Raw genomic sequence first — 19,070 nt, forward strand, 5'->3', positions numbered from 1 at the left:
TTAACAATAATATTAAGATAGTAAAATCTTTTCTTTTGTTTTGTTTTTATGGATATTGAGATAAAGATAATGGATGCATTTTATTCCAATTTCAAGGACTCTTGTAAATTGTATTTTTTAAAGTTTTATTAGGGGTATTGTTTTCTTAGTCTAAACCCACTGTTTTCAATGTCTTAATCATTTTTTATATTATTTGCTATGTAATTAATTTTGAATTTTAATTAGAGTTGATTGATGCAAATTAAAAGATATTTCTTCTGTAAATGGAGATGAATTCTAATAAAGAAAAGTTAAATAATAAATATAAATTTTCTATATGATCATGAAACTTTTAAATGGCCCCATCAAAAGTAAAAATAAAAAAATTAGTTTTTCTCTTTAATTAACTGAATAAATTAAACTGAAATTGATCAATTTAAACTAGTTTTAGTTTGGTTTTTTTAGTTAAAAACCAAACCAAACAAAAAATATTAACCCCTAATAAAGATTCTCCTCCCATTTTTGTTAAACAGTGCTTCTTAGTAATTCAACAATGACACACATATTCAAGAATGGTTAAAATATTCTCGTATCAGTTTGTTCATGTATATTCAATTAAGCAAATTATTGGAATGGTTAAAATATTCTCGTATCAGTTTGTTCATGTAACGTTGGAGTTAATCTTGTACCGTCTAAATCATAGATTGGCCATGTACTTCTGATTGTTGCTTTCATAAAAAATAATTAATGAATTTTACCTCTAAATGATGGATAGTTTTCGGATTATCTAATATTCCTCTCGTGCTCCATGCCACGCAACAACTTCAAATTTTATAAAGCTTCAGCTGCTGGAAGCTTAATAAAATTTGCAGACAGCGGCTGATGATCCAAGAAAATAACTAATAACGCTACGTTATGCAATTAATTAAGCATCTTGTTTTTCGAAAAAATGAAAAGAAAGAAAGAGAGCCAATAGGCCTCCAACGGTGGGTACGGTGCATGTGTTCGTACAAATAAAATCAAACACTCCATGTCAGCGGAAAAGGCTAGGAAGGTTACATTTATTAAAGCAATATTTTTAGCAATTAATTAATCAAATATTTATCATCATTATTGGAATAGTCAATGAATTTATTTTAATACCCCACGGCACCGGTGAGACATGGCTTTCAATGTCCGCAACCGACGTTGAAGTTTGAGGTTTACTTTTCCGAGCATGCTGACAAGGAAAATGGGATCATATTGGCTGACGCTGCTATGTTTATCTTCACATTTCGAGATCATTTTCACACCCTAGCTCTTGAGGGAGTCCTCTTGGCAATTTTGGAACATAAAAAGCTAAGTTCATTTCTTGTACCCTGAGAGTCAGCTCGGAATGTCTGTGGTTGTACTGAGGGAGATTTGGCTGGTGATCCCAAAGACCTTTTGTCTTCTTAAACCCTTGAGAAATTACATCTTGATCATATGCTTGTGATTTTTTTCATTATTTATTGCCAGTTCCAGGATAAACACGCACATACAAGAGATGACGTTTGTAGAGAGAAATAGCACAAGCTTCATGAACATGGAAGACATCGAGGAGTTTATTTGTTTTTCAAGTGTAGGATTGTTCAATTTGATCTTGTCTGTGTTGGGTGGAAAAAAGAATTACTTCTTCTCTACTAAAAAGATTGATTGAGAATTAATATGAAGCTTCACTGAAGCCCATTTTTTCTTTTTCTTTTTCTTCTTTTCAATTACCCCTCCCCTTTCATTCTTTTTTCTTTTTCATTCCTCCTTTTATTTATTTTTTTATTAATTGCATCTCAATTCTTTTTTAATAATTATTCAAGTTGCTCTTGAATCGGTTAAGATAATCACATCAAGTCAATTCAATTTGAGAGGTTTTTTTAAAATTAATTTTATTATTTTTTAATTAATTAGTTGAATAAGATATATTTGCACATTGGAACAATTCTAATATAATTTAATATTAAACTCAAGTTAAGTAAGAAGTTAAATCAAGAGATTTTAAAATTGAATCATTAGGATAAATTTAGTAAAAATACTAAATAATTTTCTATTAACTAAATATTTTTTTATTATATTCATTTTTTTTATGTGTTGGGTGGAAAAAAAAATTACTTCTTCTCTACTAAAAAGATTGATTGAGAATTAATATGAAGCTTCACTGAAGCCCATTTTTTCTTTTTCTTTTTCTTCTTTTCAATTACCCCTCCCCTTTCATTCTTTTTTCTTTTTCATTCCTCCTTTTATTTATTTTTTTATTAATTGCATCTCAATTCTTTTTTAATAATCATTCAAGTTGCGCTTGAATCGGTTAAGATAATCACATCAAGTCAATTCAATTTGAGAGGTTTTTTTAAAATTAATTTTATTATTTTTTAATTAATTAGTTGAATAAGATATATTTGCACATTGGAACAATTCTAATATAATTTAATATTAAACTCAAGTTAAGTAAGAAGTTAAATCAAGAGATTTTAAAATTGAATCATTAGGATAAATTTAGTAAAAATACTAAATAATTTTCTATTAACTAAATATTTTTTTATTATATTCATTTTTTTTTAATTCAAACACATTGCAAGGAGATCCCAGTATAAAAACTGTAAACCATCCACTTCGTGATATTTTATATAAAATTAAGTCCGTGAATTGTTAAGAAAAACATTAAAAAGAATGTACATATCCCACCTCTAGCATACAAGTAACATATGGGGGTAAAATTCAGAAACCATCAAGAGGAGAAGAGGACGGCTAGAAAGCTTGGATGTTCCAAAATGCTTTGTGCATCATTTTGAGGTCGTATTATACGTGTTTCTTGTTAATTTGAGCCAACCATATCGTCCTCATATAAATATTATTGAAATCTAGAAGTTAATACTATGCTTGCAGCGGCTTCACATTTTCAACGCGTAAATTAAAAGTTGAGAACTTTCTGCTCTTACAGTATTGTTCAAATTAACTTAACTAGTCAATTTCCACATCACACGCCGTTGAGATACCTCACTTATTCAAAGTTTGGGATCATGTTTCCGTACTCAATTTAATTTGTGCTAAAGTACTAGGACATATATACTCTCCCATTATTCACATTAATTTCAAGTTTTTCAAACTAGAGGTACTCCAAGGCAGCGTTTAGAGAAAGGAGACTAGAACTTTGATCTCAAAGTGCCCTCGTTGATGAGAGGATGGAGACAGCAGAAGAACACGCATCATTTAGAGCAAAAGAAACAATAAACCAAGGATGTAATAATTAGCTTCGATAAAATAAAGGTGGTTGAGAATGACCGGGACTGTTTACAAAACAAAAATTTCATTGCTTGTCAAAGAAAGGTGATGATAATTGTACTTCTTGTAACATGATCTGATATTTGGACATTACTAAGAGTTGAGGAGGTGGATATCATATCTGAAACTTAATTTAAGAAGAGTTTTATATTTTGTATTAAAAGTATATTTAAAAAAATTTAAATTTTTTTATTTTTTAATTAATATTTTTTAGTGTTTTTATATTATTTTCATGTGTTGATATTAAAAATAATTTTTTAAAATATTATTTTAATATATTTTAAAATAAAAAAATATTTTAAAAAACAAATAAACAGACTCTAAAAATATTCTTAACCTGGGTTTCTATACAAAACAGCCTATTATTAGCACAACAGGTACTGTATATGTATGATTATGAAGATGAAACCATGATAATAAACTCAATTTTATTTAAGAGAGATTTTTATTTAAAAGAGAATAATAAAGCTTATGTGTTTTTACATTTAAAAATATTAAAAAAATTCTTTGTTTCAAAATTTTTTAAACACTTTACATGTCATTTTAATATATTTATATCAAGAATAAATTTTAAAATATATATCTTTAAATAAATAATACTTTAAAATTTAAATATCCAAACTAGCCATTAATTTACTTGATTAAAGCGAAGTAGAATAGAGAAAAAAACAAAACTCAGCTCAGGGAAAGAAAGTACTGAAGAAATAGGAAAAGAAAGGACTTGGAACAGTATATGGATAGACATCGCTCCATTAGATTTCATGTGGGAAACGAAATCTGGAAAGATGACTGCCCTTGAAAAACGTTGCCAGCTTTTTGAAAGATAAAACAGTTTAGATTTTCAACTGAACTTTCCTGTTTTGTCTTGTATCATAGATTATTTGGAAAAAAAAAATTCTGGCTGGGTATGGAAAGAGACAGCCAAATGGCCACCTGGGAGTTTCGGGTCTAGTTATCAGACAGCCAAGTCCCCACCATTTTTCAAAACCAACCTACGCCACATGTGTCCAGAATCTGTGGTTGTCTTTACGTTTGAATTGTGTTTTAAAAAAAATCTTGATTTTTTATTATTTTTTATGTTCTAGAATTATTTTAATATATTAATATTACAAAAATAAAAAATATTATCTTTGTATTATTTCAATAAAATATTACTTTAAAAAATAACATCAAAAACAATCTTAAACGGAAAACTCAGCCAGCAGCCAGATGGGCCCACCATTTTGGATTTTTCACGGCACTAGACTCCATGGCTAATGGCCCACATTACCATCAGCATTTTCGCTGTGTAAGGTAAAAGTACAATACAGTGTACGGTCTACGGAGTTTTGGACCTTTCTTGCTTCAAACCTATCGCAACTGCCCGACAAGCTCTTTTTTTATTTTTATTTTTTTTCCTCTCAAATGGGCAAATCCTACAGTGTGAGCGGGATGCACCTAAGGAGAGATACAAATTAACGGTGACCTCCCCCCCCCTCTGTATGTGCTGAAGTTTTGAGCTGGGAATGAATGGTATTTTCCTTTTTTTAGCCCTCCAATAAGATTTACTTGCTTTGTTGCAATTAGTATCAATACAAAATAAATATTTTTTGATTTATTTTATTTTTATTCGAAAAATATTGGATCAGTTTTTTTTATATATATAAAATTTCATGCAAATATGGATAACATGTTTAAAATATGATAATAAAGGATTTAACTTTGGTGTTTAAAACAGACAAGACAAGTCATAAAGGAAACATTTTTTTTTTTTGCGTGCCTTACGGCCTTACCTCTATATGTAGGTCAACAATATTGTTGTCTTAAAACTAGGTTATGGCTTGGAAATATCCTCGGGCTACCATTTGCCCATTTTCAACCTACACACTATTCATGTTTTCTTTTCTTTGTACACCAAACATGTGACATTCTTTTAGATGATGATGACTTGATTGACGCGTCAAATTCGTTTACAAATGAAATAATATATGTAAGTAACAGGTTCCTTTCATGATTTCGCTTCTTAATTTCCCATGTTTAAAGCACAATTTTATTTTCTATTGTGGTTTGGAATTATGCTGCTAGCAATATTTTTTAAAAAATATTTTTTTAATTATTTCATTTTTTATTGTTTTAACATATTATCAAATAAAAAAATATTTTAAAAAACAATCACCATTGTAGTCTTAAATATCCGATTAGCATCAGCTTTCAGTGTAGTCTTAAATATCCGATTAGCATCAGTTTTTGTTCTTCCATCCCCAGCCAATAATATTACCATTTTAAGAAAGGGAGATATATGATGGGTATGAATGAGACTGAACGGTGTATAATGGCTCCCTCGAAATAGGAATTTTACTCTAACCTCTTAATTTCCATATTCTTCATTTATTTTTTGACTCGGTAATTTTTTTCATACAAAAAGAAAAGTAGAATTTCTCATACAAGAAGAAAAGTAGAAAACCCAAACGAGAAAAATAAATAAGTTAATTGATTGTTAATATTATTTGACTGTCATGCTGGACAAGTCGAGATGAAATTACCCCAATACAAAAGTTGAAAAGGATTTAAAGAGACTAATAACGAGCTTATTTATGTCTCCATGACTTAGTCGTATATATTTTCAATAATGCATTCATAGAATAATAATACCAATAATATATATATACACACACACATTTTAATTTTGTTCAACTAAATAAATCAAATTAATATATTTGTTATATTATTGGCAAGAAATCTATGTTTTCAATCTAATAATTTGTGCCTATATAATATGCCTTTGGGTGTCTTTTGAAAGAATATATTTTCCTTTAAAAAAATTAAATTGATGTTTTTAGTATTTTTAATAATTTTAATATATTAATATAGAAAATAAAAAAATATTTTAATATATTTACAACCAAAAAATAATTTTTTAAAATAACATACTTGGCAATACGGAACATGCACTAGCTTATTTAATTCAAATAGGGGTTTGCTACGTGTTGAAAGTGAACTGAGTAGCATTATAAAATCAAGGGCCGCGTGGTACCATAACCACCCGTACAATAACTTTTCTCTTACCCACGTCCCTTAATTCTTGTATTCCCAATAGTGTACGTGGCAGAATCAAACAATTTCTCGGAAGCAACAAAAACTCCAGTCAAAATCTGGTATCGTAGATCAATCAAACGGTCTAAAATGACTTTGCTATAACAAATCAACGATTTTCTTCCTTAATTTTCTAACGACTTTCGGGTAAATCTCGCCGCAACCATGCTCATCGGACCGTTCATTTATCTGACCTTTGACTTCCTCTCTCTAAATTTCAACACTTTTTTTCATATCTTCAAGGAAAAGAATCGCGTGGCCGACAATATCAACTCTCGCCACTTCTCTTTCTTCTTTCCTTCCCTTTTGACCCGTTAAAATTCCCATACAATTAACTTAACTGAAGGAAAAAGCTATAACAATGATCAGTCCCTGCTGTATAATTTAGTAACAAATTAGTCCTCAATGTTAAGACTTTGCTAATTTTCACCTGCATTTCTTGATTTAAAATTCGTCCGTACTTTTAATCCCACAGAACTTGTAGTGTGTGCTCCGTAAAGGGCTAAAACTTGACTAAAAAATAGACATTTAATAAAATAAGCTTTTATTTTTAAAATTCATTACTACATAGATTTTTATTTTGAGATTTTGTTTGTCATATAATTTTTAAATTGGTTATGAAGTATGAGGTTTTGATTTTTTTTATGTTTTCTTTTACTTCCACTAAAAACCTTAATTAAAATATAATAAAGTTTATTTAAAAAAATATGAAAAGAAAAATATTTCTTATCACTTGATCTGGTGAAACTGCTCGATTATTTCCTATATAAATAATCAAAATATGTGTTTATAATCTTACGTGTCTCTTTTAACACTTCCTTATAGAGCTAACAAGGAGGATGATCTTGTTAAACCAAAGCAAGATCAGGGGAAAGCTAACAAAAATATTTAAGGTCGGTGACCGATACGTTATATTTTATAAGAACGGGGACAGATTTGTAGTTACCCAAAAATAAAAATTCCCATAGCAATTGCTTTTCCCCCGTGTCTCTGCTAGTGGTAGATTCTTCTTTAGCATCCCTTTATATATGCCTCTTCTCTTTATCTCCCCTAAAGCTCTATTCCTCATCTCCACCACCACACAAGAATAACTAGCATCACCACAATTATCACCACCGACGTCTACCACTACCGTCACCGAGCTTGGCAGAAGAAACGTTTAGATAGACACATCTTGATACTTTCTGGAATGAAAATCTCATTTTGCAGCATAAACTGAGATGTCCAACATACCAACTTCTCTTTCTGAAGTATGTCTTACTCTCTCTCGTTTAACCATGTCCGTAGCAGACCCATGGCCCTTTTCTTGAACCTCATCACACTCTAAATAAGCTCCCCTCTACCCCTTACAACCTCAAAAAGCACCCCTCTTTTCTGTTCTCTCGTACTGTTAATATAACAAATTATGAGAAAGATAAGAGGTTTCAAGATTGGCAAACGGTTAGTCCGGATCTCCACATGGGTCTTCCGTCGGACCCGGATCCACCCACCGGGTTCCAACCTTTTAGGCCTATCAGAATCAACATGCAGGTCCAAGCCAAAGCCCATATCGAAAATCATCAACTGGGGTCGCCGTTTAACTAAAGGAGCTAAATCACTTTGCGCTGCAAAACCAGGGTCGGGTTACATACCCATGGGTCACGAACTGGTTTGCGATAAACCGGTTACCGTACCAAAAGGGCATCTGGCTGTTTACGTTGGTCAAAAAGACGGCGACTTTCATAGAGTTTTGGTGCCTGTGATTTATTTTAATCATCCTTTGTTTGGTGAGTTATTAAGAGAAGCCGAAGAGGAATATGGGTTTAATCAACAAGGTGGGATTACCATTCCTTGCCGATTCTCGGAGTTTGAGAGTGTCCAAACCCGTATTAAAGCTGGGTCTGGAAGGAAGCCGACGTGGAAACGTAACCACTATTGAGGAAGTGGGGTTTTTTCCCCTAGTGATGACGATGATGACGATAATGCTGTTTACATGATGATTATGTATGGAATTTTTATTTAGGTAGTAGTTTACATTATTTTTTCTGTCAGATTTTACTTTTTAAAGCTTTACATTTGTCTTTCACTTTTCTTTTTTTAGTGATGGATTTGCAGGTGTAAATTGGTAGAGATGAGTTGATGATGAAGATTATAATAATAATAATAATAATAATAATAATAATAGAGATGTTGATAGTAGAATGATGCTTGCCATTTTAGTTGATTAGTTATTAATTCTACTATATAATATAATCTCATCAAATTAAGAATATCGAAAGAACTTATGATTAATGATTACAGTCCTTATAATTGTGATCACACAGTCCTTATAATTGTGATCATCCAAACAATCTTCTTTTATTGATGATTAGTGACTTTTATTTACAACACGTTTAAGGAAGAGATTCTAACATGAAACCTAGTGAAAATTAATGGGTGCCGGCATCCAATGGCCACCAAAACCACAGTGTGTTAAAAGTTATAAATAATGGAGACTTGAATTTAGATGTTCTATGTTTTCAGTACTTTTTTCTGTACGGAAAATAATTATTCATAGTTTATTAAGGTTAGATTTTGGCTTCTCTCCTTCGGATAGAAAGGGCACAGTGCATAGAACTTACGGTACTCATTTGGGTGGCATGAAAGGTCCATAAAGTCGAACCGATAACGTGCTTGACTTGGGTGGCATGATGGGTTCACTTACGTCTACAGATCTGAAGTTCTGGTTCCTGCTTAGAAAAATAGTCTGATTTTAGGTGAATTTTGCAATCATAGATAGCATACTGTTTTTACAGTTGTGGGAGGCTAAAGAATGCAAGGGATTCTTCTGTTATGCAGAGTTTTCAAAGGTTCTTTTAGGGTAAGATTTTAGGTCAGAATGAAGCGCCTAAATGCTACACGATTGGACAAAGATTGAGGAATTCTGTTTTTTTTCCAATTTCACCTAAAACTTTAGTTTTGATTAAAAGGGATATATAGATAATTTGCCGTCCCTTCATTAATCACCATTCGTGTCCTTATCAGCAGTAGTGGAGAATCCTATGGCCGGAATCAACTTGAATATTACGCATACCAACCACAACTTGATGGGGCTAATGCCAGTCCTTTGATTGTGTCAAGATCTACGGATCAAATGGTGTATTGCTGTCTATTGAAGCTTGGTGGATGGATGTGAGCGACCCTTCCAGGAAAAACTATCAATTGGCAAGGTACTGCATCACGTTTCCACTTTCTAGGATGGTAGCAATCTTGCAGAATCTGGAAAAGGAAGTGGGATTGGTTGTTGGGTTCTTATGACAATTGATTGCAAGGAGCAGCAACAATTATACAGATGAAGAAGTACCTTGGCAAATAATAATACCAAGGGACCAAAAAATGCCTAGATTGGAAGATTTTACTCTAGCCTCTAGGCCTTTGGCAATATTCTGAAGAAAATATCTATATATAATGGCCAGTAAACTTCCTCGTGGTTTGGTTTAGCTGGTGTAGCTATCAGTCGAAGTGTGGATGGTTCGATAAGGTCAAGAAAGGCAACATCAAGGCTCATAATTGTCAAGGTCAGTGAACAAACTAGAGCATTCAGCTCCCGGCACTTGAGTCCTTCCTTACGCAAGGAATATCTTTAATCCGGTGTCTATTATTCACATGAAGCGGAAAAGAACAAAATCACAAAAAATTGTTGCCATGTTCAAGACTTGCCAATTTGCACTGGATTTGGACCAATAGAAACAAACTCATTTTGTGATCCAATCTGAATTGAGTTCTTAAAGGCAGGTATGCCCAAGCACGGAAAGGTTCATTCTTTTCTCGTACATAACGGCAGAAGGCTATGTTATGCGTGTCACTACAGGAATCGGTCAATTTGTCCATTCCAACGAAGTTTCTGCCAAAAACTAAGCAAGTAGCTGATGCGAGGGCGACCAGCGTAAAGGCCACTTGGTCAGGTAGCTGAAGTGGTCCAATGGGCCAAGCCCGATTTGCAAGGCCCCAATAAATACGTCGCCGTTCTAGCAGTGAAAATTTATAAACAAGTGCGACGTCGTTTTGAAAGGAAACGATAATAAGCAGGAACAACGTCTCTTTAAAGCATAGCGCTCCCAACATTCGCTAGCCAAAGCGACGAGTGTTGATATTAGTTTTGTATGAAGATTTAGTATGATTTACTTACGTGTAAACCATTAGCTCTCTCTCTTTTTTTTTTCATGTCTTTGTAATTAGATGGAAAACCTGGAAAGGTGATTTGTCTTTGTAAATCATTTATTCCTTGTTTCAATCATTCATGTGCCTTTGTGCTGCACCAAACTAACTTACATATCATGCATGCATAATGATTCCTATAGAACCTCCGTGTGATGCTACGCCAATTACATTTGATGAAATTAAGTTTTCCTTTTCTATTCATCAAATTAGAGGAAAGAATTTTACTTAGCGCTGCATGATGCCTGTTGTCTTCTGCCAATATACAAAGAGACCTTTCACCCCTCTCCCGTAATCAAACTGACATCATTGCCTTTTTGAGTTAGCTTAAGATAAGAGGTGAAAGTTTTACGCTGTGAACACCGACAGAATTTACTGTATATAAAACTAGTACATCTGATAGTGAATGATGTTGCGTCAATCATTAGAACTCTACCATTATGACACTGTGTGTTTCTAGCGAATTGGGAATTTTGTTGCTATTGCAAAGCTTATTTGTAAAAAGCAAATGTCTCGTCACCAAATTTGACTATTGAAATGTTTTCCCTTGTATTCAATGCTGCTTGTTCGTAGTTGCAGAGGTGGTAAAGCAAGTTTTTATGTCACTCCGACAATTTCACTGACTGCAAAACCGTTAGCCAATAGCTAGTATGTTGTCAGTTAATGGAAAAGATAAGATTGTTTAGAGTATTTTTACTTGTTTAATTAGCAACCTGGCATACTATGTTTCTACTTGTCTCTTACAATGAATTACATTCTTGGGAGAGCCTCCATGCCTCAAGCCACAAAACAGTAATAACAAAGAGGTTTCATCGGTCCTTAGTCTGTAATAGCCTCCGTTAACGTATTCGATTGACAAAATAGAGTAAAATAATAAATCTTTATTCATGATAATGATAACTCAATAATAATTATGACCTAACTCGAGATATCCGTAATTGAGATTAAAATTATTTAATAATAAAATAATAAAACCCATATATAAAAGTTTATAATCTGAGTTATAAGGCTTGAAACAAACAATCTAGAAAAATCATGAAATTTAATTTTTAATTAATCAAACATTTAAGGATAAAATTAAAAAAAATCAATTATATAAAATAATTAAAAAAATAAGGATCAAAATTAAAATACAAAATAAACATTATATTTGATTACAGGGTAAAATTAAAAAAAATAAGAGTCAAAATTAACATGAAAATAAAAATAATATTTTGAATAAAAGATGAAATTAAAAAGAATAATAATTTTTAAAAGAGGGTAAGAAAAAAGTTAGAAATCAAAACAATGATAATCAAATTAAAAAAAAATATAATGTCATCAATTTAAATTTAAAGATGAAATTGCAAATTAATAAAATTTTTACAGAAAAGCCAAGGCAAAGAATTAAAAATCTAAAGAATAAAGATCAAATCAGAGGATAAAATAAAGATTATTTAGGATTAAAAGATGAAATAAAAAAACTTATATAGAAAGACTAAGAGAAAAAAAAAAGAACTAAAGTTGAAATATTAACAATCAAAAGGGCAAAACTTTAATTTTCAAAAAAAAAAAGAAAAAAAAAGGTCAATTGATGACAAATTAAATCACTACTAGAGAGACAAGCACCACACTAACAAGAAGAAGACACGGTGATACTTCCAACAACAAGATGAAAAGACATTTTCAGATGCTAGGAGACGGTGCATATGCCTCCTACACACTCTCTAGTATGTCACCTGCTCACATCCTTTATTTTTATTTTTTTTGTAATTAGCTAAATATCAAAGTGCTCATGAGATGACTTTCTAATTATAAAAAAATCAAAAACACCTTTTATCTTAGACTTATTTTTTTAGAGTATTTTTATTTTTTATTATGTATTTTAATTGCTTATTATTTTTTATATTTGATCAAATATCAAAATATCCCTTAGTTTAATTGTAATGACAAAAAAATCATTGTAAAAATACTAAAATATCCTTTGATGCTAAGTTTAAATGTTTTGCTTCCTAATATATTCTAGTCATTTTCACTATGCAATTAAGATGAGAAAATATTTGTTTATTTTTAGTGAATTCAAAAATAATAAATGGGCCATATGAAAGATTGCAATGACTTCAAAAACAAGTATTAAGTTTTCTAGGTGAAATGATAAAATACTATTACACTATTTTAATAAATAGTACTCATGAGTTTGGAGCTCAGGGTCATTAGCTCTTTATAATATTATTAATTTTAATTTTTTTATTCTTGTATTTTTTATATTTGAAATTTAAGTCATTTTGTTTTTTTTTTAAAGTTGGTTTATATTTTTTAAAAATCTTTATGGTACTTAGAAAATAACTAATGATATACTATTAGTTACTTACTAGATTTACTTTGAAGAAAAAAAAACAAACACAAGTAAAAAAAAAAATATGATGAACAAAAAGTAATAATTAAAAATGTTTTCACTTAGAATTTCTTACATTTACTAGTTGTTATCTATTTCTTCAAAGTCGGTTCATAAAGTAATTAATAAAATACTACTAATTACTCCATAAACACTATAAATTTTCTTCTATGTTTTATATAAAATTAATTAAATAATTTCAACTTCAATAATCTTTAATCCAACTTTATCTTTTTTAATAAATTGTTCTTCGAATTTCTTATATTTATTGGTTGTTATCTATTTCTTCAAAGTCGGTTCAGCAATAATAACTATGTTTCAGCTAACTTGAGATATCAATAATTGAGATTAAAATTACTTAATAATAAAATAATAAAACTCATACATAAAAATTTATAACCTAAGTTATTAGACTTGAAATAAACAATCTAGAAAGATCGTGAAATCTAATTCTCAATCAATCAAATATTTAAGGATAAAATTAAAAAAAAAAATTATATAAAAAAATTAAAAAAATAACAATTAAAAAAATGAGGATCAAAATTAAAATATAAAATAAATATCATATTTGATTATAGGATAAAATTAAAAAAAATAAGAGCCAAAATTAACATGAACATAAAAATAATGTTTTGATTAAAAGATGAAATTAAAAAGAATAATAATTTTTAAAAAAGGTAAGAAAAAAGTTAGAAATCAAAAAAATGATAATCAAATTAAAAAATATAATATTATCAATTTAAATTTAAAGATGAAATTGCAAATTAATAAAAAATTTACAAAAGAGCTAAGGCAAAAAATTAAAAATCTAAAGAATAAGGATCAAATCAGAGAATAAAATAAAGATTATTTAAGATTAAAAGATAAAATAAAAAAACTTATATAGAAAGACTAAGAGAAAAAAAAACTAAAGTTGAAATATTAACAATTAAAAAGGCAAAACTTTAATTTTCAAGGAAAGGAAAGGAAAAAAAAATCAATTGATGACAAATTGAATCACCACTAGAGAGATAAGCACCACATCAACAGGAAAAGGACACAATAATGCTTCCAACAACATGATAAAAAGACATTTTTGAATGCTAGGAGACGGCGCATATGCCTCCTACACATCCTCTAGCATGTCACCTACTCATATCTTTTATTTATTTTTATTTTTTGTAATTAGCTAAATATTAAAGTGCTCATAAGATGACTTTCTAATTATAAAAAAATAATTGTAAAAAAATTGAAAACACCTTTTGACCTTAGACTTATTTTTTTAGAGTATTTTTATTTTTTTATTATCCATTTTAATTGCTTATTATTTTTTATATTTGATCAAATATCAAATTATCCCTCAGTTTAATTGTAATGACAAAAAAATCATGGTAAAAATACTAAAATATCCTTTGATGCTAGGTTTAAATGTTTTGCTTTCAAATATATTCTGGTCATTTTCACTATACAATTAAGATGAGAAAATATTTATTGATTTTTAGTCGATTCAAAAATAATAAATGAAGCATATGAAAGATTGCAATGACTTCAAAAGCAAGTATTAAGTTTTCTGGGTGAAAAGATAAAATACTATTATACTATTTTAATAAATAGTACTCATGAGTTTGGAGCTACAAGGTCATTAGCTCTTTATAATATTATTAATTTTAATTTTGTTATTCTTGTATTTTTTTTATAATTGAAATTTAAGTCATTTTGTTATTTTTTCACAAAGTTGGTTTATATTTTTTAAAAATCTTTATGGTACTTAGAAAATAACTAATGATATACTATTAGTTACTTACTAGATTTACTTTGAAGAAAAAAAAACAAACACAAGTAAAAAAAAAAATATGATGAACAAAAAGTAATAATTAAAAATGTTTTCACTTAGAATTTCTTACATTTACTAGTTGTTATCTATTTCTTCAAAGTCGGTTCATAAAGTAATTAATAAAATACTACTAATTACTCCATAAACACTATAAATTTTCTTCTATGTTTTATATAAAATTAATTAAATAATTTCAACTTCAATAATCTTTAATCCAACTTTATCTTTTTTAATAAATTGTTATGTAGAAGTAATTTTATACCTCCCTCTCCACGACACATGAACAACGAATAGGATCCACATTGCAGTATTCACATTTCACACAATAGAATTGATGATGGCGAGGTACAGAATGAGTAACGCAACAACTTGAGATAGGACAGGTCATCTTCTGTATCCTAATTGAGTCAAGAGGCACATATACACCGCTTGGTCAAGAAAATTGCCACGAACTACGAAGGGGCACAATTCGCAGAATCAATATGTATTTTCTTCTCTTGTGATAGTGTTTAGGACGCGGGAATCAAACTGAATAATTGAGTAGGAACAGTGGCAAGACTTTCTTCTGTTGTTTACCTCCTTCTTTGAAAGATTAATTATTAACGATGACTGTTTTAAGGTTTCCGATGTGCCTGCAGCGTTCACTGTAGAGGAGCTTAATCTTCAGAAACTTCCGATTACCGTGCCAAAAAAACAATGGTCGAGACAGATGGAATGGATCTACTCTGGAGAGCATTGTACACCGGAAGTAATTAGACAAACACAAGAACAAGATAAATGTAACAGGCAAATAAACTACGCTTTCTTTTCGCGATAAAAAAAAGAAGAAGAAGCAGTTCCGGCATAGCATTCCCTGATCTGGTTTTTGATTCTTGTGGAACTGATCATCTGTTCATGATTTAGACAGCTGGTTAATAGCTTAGTTACCTAAGCAGAGTGTTTTATATCGTGTTGCAAATATGTAAGAAGGCATCGTTACAATCTTATTGGCTGTGGCAACAATTTTCTCACTATCAAATCGGAATAATACTGATTTGTAACTACTTTTTAGGTCTTGGCTAGAATTAAAAGCAATGGTACATGCTAATCTTTATTGAGGTTGAAGTAAGAAGTTGAAATGTAAGCAAAAAAAAAAAAGGCCATGAAGACTAAATGGGCCCTTTTCTTGGCGGGGAATATTTCTCCAAATAGAAATCCAAAAAGCAACCACATTCCCACTCTCTCGCCATCAGAGCAAAGCACAAAACAAAAACAAAAGAAAGGAAGGCCAAGCTAGAAAAAAAAACAAGAGAAAAGAAATGTTGAGAAGGCTTCACTTGCACTCCACTCACAAAAAAACCCCAGCTCTGAGACTCACTGCACTCTTCTTTCTCTTCCTTTCTCTCAGTAACTATGGCAACTTTGTCAAAGCTTATGTTTTCATCTATGCAGGCTGCTCTCAAGAAAAGTATGATCCCAACTCTTCATATGAAGGAAACCACAACTCGATTCTGTCTTCAGTTTTTAGCTCATCTTCTGAAGCTTCTTATCATAGCTTTGCCATTGGAAATGGAAGCTCAACACCCCCCGAAGGAGTTTGCTATGGCTTGTACCAGTGCAGGGGAGATTTGAGGACTATTGATTGTTCAAGATGCATTGAAAGTGCTGTTAACCAGATAAGTTTGGTTTGTCCATACTCTTATGGTGCTACTCTACAACTTGAAGGTTGCTATGTAAGATATGAGCATGTTGATTTCTTGGGAAGGCCTGATACGAGCCTGAGATACAAGAAGTGCAGTAAAAGTGTAAACAATGATGTTGAGTTCTTTAAGCGTAGAGATGATGTTCTTGCTGACTTGCCAACAGCTATGGGATTTAAAGTTAGTAGTTCAGGTTCAGTAGAAGGCTATGCACAGTGTTTAGGGGATTTGAGCTCAAGTGATTGTTCTGCTTGCCTCGTGGCTGCTGTTGCGCAGTTGAAGAATCTATGTGGATCAGCTGCTGCAGCTGATGTGTACCTGGGTCAGTGCTATGCTCGTTACTGGGCATCTGGTTACTATGATCGCTCTTCAGGTTTGCTCCATGCTTCCTCCTTTCTTCATGTGATTCTAAAAGTAGAAAGGTGCCCTGATTTTTTCACTAAACACAAAGGTAAAATGTATTATTTCATCCGTTATTTTCATAAATTCATCAAAAGAGCTCCATTATTATTGATTTTTTTCAAATGAACTATAATATTTTTTATTTCAAGAAATTAAATACATTCTGTCAAAATTAAATATTTATCTAGCCAATTGAAAAACAAATTTCACCTTTGATTATTATCATCAATTTTTCTTTCATATTCTTTTTAAGCTAGCAAATTGTATTCAGTTGGCTAAAAAAACAAAATTGATCGAGGGATTTTTCTTGATAAATTAGCAAAAACGCAAGGTGCAAATTAATAATGGATTTAGCAAAAAAACAAAAGCTTATGTTTTTTCTGTTCACCAATTATAGAGGTAGGCTGCAAACAAACACATGGTCCCTTTGTTACAAAAAGGGGCTTAAAACATATTGCAATGGTATTGAAAAGCAGAGCAAGATTTTTGTAGTAGTTTCGTAGATATTAATATCTGTTTAAAATCTTTAAATCTGTATTACATTATGATCCTATCGAATAGCATAAAATTGATTAATATAACCCATCCTAACTAGTTCGAAATCTAGGCTTGGTTGTTGTTGTTATATGCAACTGTGTCGCCATGCCTCAATGGATTGCTCTAAAAGCACACTAGAATTTGCCCGTAGTGACACTGTATGCCATTACATCCCTTGTCATTTTGTGGATCCATTCATCATTGGTTGTACTAAGTTAAGAAAACGAAAGTGACCACTCTAGGTTTTTTTTCTAAGCAGTGAGAAGGGTGGTAAATCCTTGGTTGTATTAAGTTAAGAAAACGAAAGTGACCTCTCTAGGTTTTTTTTTTTTTTTTTTCTAAGCAGTGAGAAGGGTGGTAGGAGACCATTTGAATTTTCTTCCCAAGCAAGAAGTCAACAAATATTTCTTTAATAAAGTAAAGCATCAAGGGATATGGGCACTTTGGTCGCTTTCTTTTAGGCACTTTCATTTCTTAATGCATTCTTCTCTATTCTATCTAGCTTTTCCCCCATCTTCTTCTTTTTTAACTATTCAAAAAGAGATGTCTTCTTTGTATGAGGCGTGGTTAAATAGTCCGGTGGATAGAAAAGGTGTCGACTTACATTATTTTTCAGTGATCAGGTCACTTGCACACTTCTACTATATGCAGTTGGCACAATTAGGTGTCATGATTTCCTCAAAGTTCCACTTGATGACTGATTGGATGCACGAAAAGAAGAGCAAGATGGAATCTCAGAACAATCGATATTTTATACCCCATTTAGTTGAATGATTATGATCCTTAATTCCTTTGTCTTGTTACAATTCAATGGACTTAAAAGAACAAAAATGTCTGAACTTTTCCAAGTGCGAAAATCTCCTTTTCACTAAATTATTTGCCACAATACTTGTTTATGTAGAATCTATTAATAACACAGCAGAGTTAAAGGGTTGAGGATATATGCTTTAAAAGGAACAACGTTATGTGCTAGTGGCAGCTTTGTTTAGTCTCTTTTCAAGCCGTTTGCAGAGGACTAATTCTATTGCTTTTGCTGCTTTTGGTGTTTGTATAGATTCCCCTAGCGAGGATGACGTGGGAAAAACAGTAGCCATTATTGTTGGTGTGCTAGCAGGTCTAGCCATCCTCATCGTTTTCCTCTCATTTTGCAGAAGAGCTATGGGTAAGAATTTTTCTGCAAATTTATGTTACTTTTAGTCTCATTTTAATTATATATGATAAAAATTATTGAATGATAGCTTCTTCAATGCAGATTAAGAAGAGTAAAGGACAGACATCTCGCAAATTACTGAAGGGTAGTCATGTGGAAGCTGCTAGGTCCCTATGTATATCGTTGTTTTAATATTTCTGTGAGAGATCCGTTTTTACTTTTGTCCTTTCAAATGTAATGAATTTTGACACAAAAAAAAAAGGTGGTGTTATCCTCTGGTATAAAGTAACACTAACCTCAATCAACTTTAAAATCTGCCGATTCCCTTCTCTGCAATTCACGCTATCCAAAACCCTATCAGAACTTTAAAATCTGCTGATTCCCTTCTCTTCAATTCACGCTATCCAAAACCCTATCAGAATCCTTTAGCATATTATTTTATTTTATTACTGCTGGGTGTGTGTTTGATAATAAGTTTTTTAATTTGAAAATATATAGAGGTTTTCAAAAAGTTAAAAAGATTTTTAGGAGAATTCATAAAAAATTATTATGATAATTATTGATTAATTAAATAATTTTAAATTCATGGAACGA

At 31.0% G+C, this 19,070-nt stretch overlaps 2 protein-coding genes across 4 annotated transcripts; both read left to right on the top strand.

Moving 5' to 3' along the window:
* Positions 1 to 7,364: 7,364 nt before the first annotated feature.
* Positions 7,365 to 8,420, top strand: LOC105132279 (uncharacterized). The gene has a single exon (XM_011035661.1). The coding sequence runs from the start codon at positions 7,751 to 7,753 to the stop codon at positions 8,261 to 8,263; it is 513 nt and encodes a 170-aa protein (XP_011033963.1). The 5' UTR covers positions 7,365 to 7,750; the 3' UTR covers positions 8,264 to 8,420.
* A 7,480-nt stretch (positions 8,421 to 15,900) lies between these two features.
* On the top strand, positions 15,901 to 18,805 carry PDLP8 (plasmodesmata-located protein 8). 3 transcript variants are annotated; one of them, XM_011035694.1, is made up of 3 exons: positions 15,902 to 16,760; positions 18,381 to 18,488; positions 18,579 to 18,805. In XM_011035694.1, the coding sequence occupies exons 1-3, from the start codon at positions 16,007 to 16,009 to the stop codon at positions 18,581 to 18,583; spliced, it is 867 nt and encodes a 288-aa protein (XP_011033996.1). In that variant the 5' UTR covers positions 15,902 to 16,006; the 3' UTR covers positions 18,584 to 18,805. The 3 variants fall into 3 exon arrangements, with proteins under 3 accessions (XP_011033977.1, XP_011033996.1, XP_011033988.1); XM_011035686.1 differs by having other exon boundaries at positions 15,903 to 16,760; positions 18,588 to 18,805; XM_011035675.1 differs by lacking the exons at positions 18,381 to 18,488; positions 18,579 to 18,805 and adding an exon at positions 17,158 to 17,564 and having other exon boundaries at positions 15,901 to 16,809.
* The last annotated feature ends 265 nt before the right edge of the window (positions 18,806 to 19,070 follow it).

The sequence above is a fragment of the Populus euphratica genome, unplaced genomic scaffold (assembly GCF_000495115.2).
Source record: "Populus euphratica unplaced genomic scaffold, PopEup_1.0 scaffold2.1, whole genome shotgun sequence".
NCBI lineage: Eukaryota > Viridiplantae > Streptophyta > Magnoliopsida > Malpighiales > Salicaceae > Populus > Populus euphratica.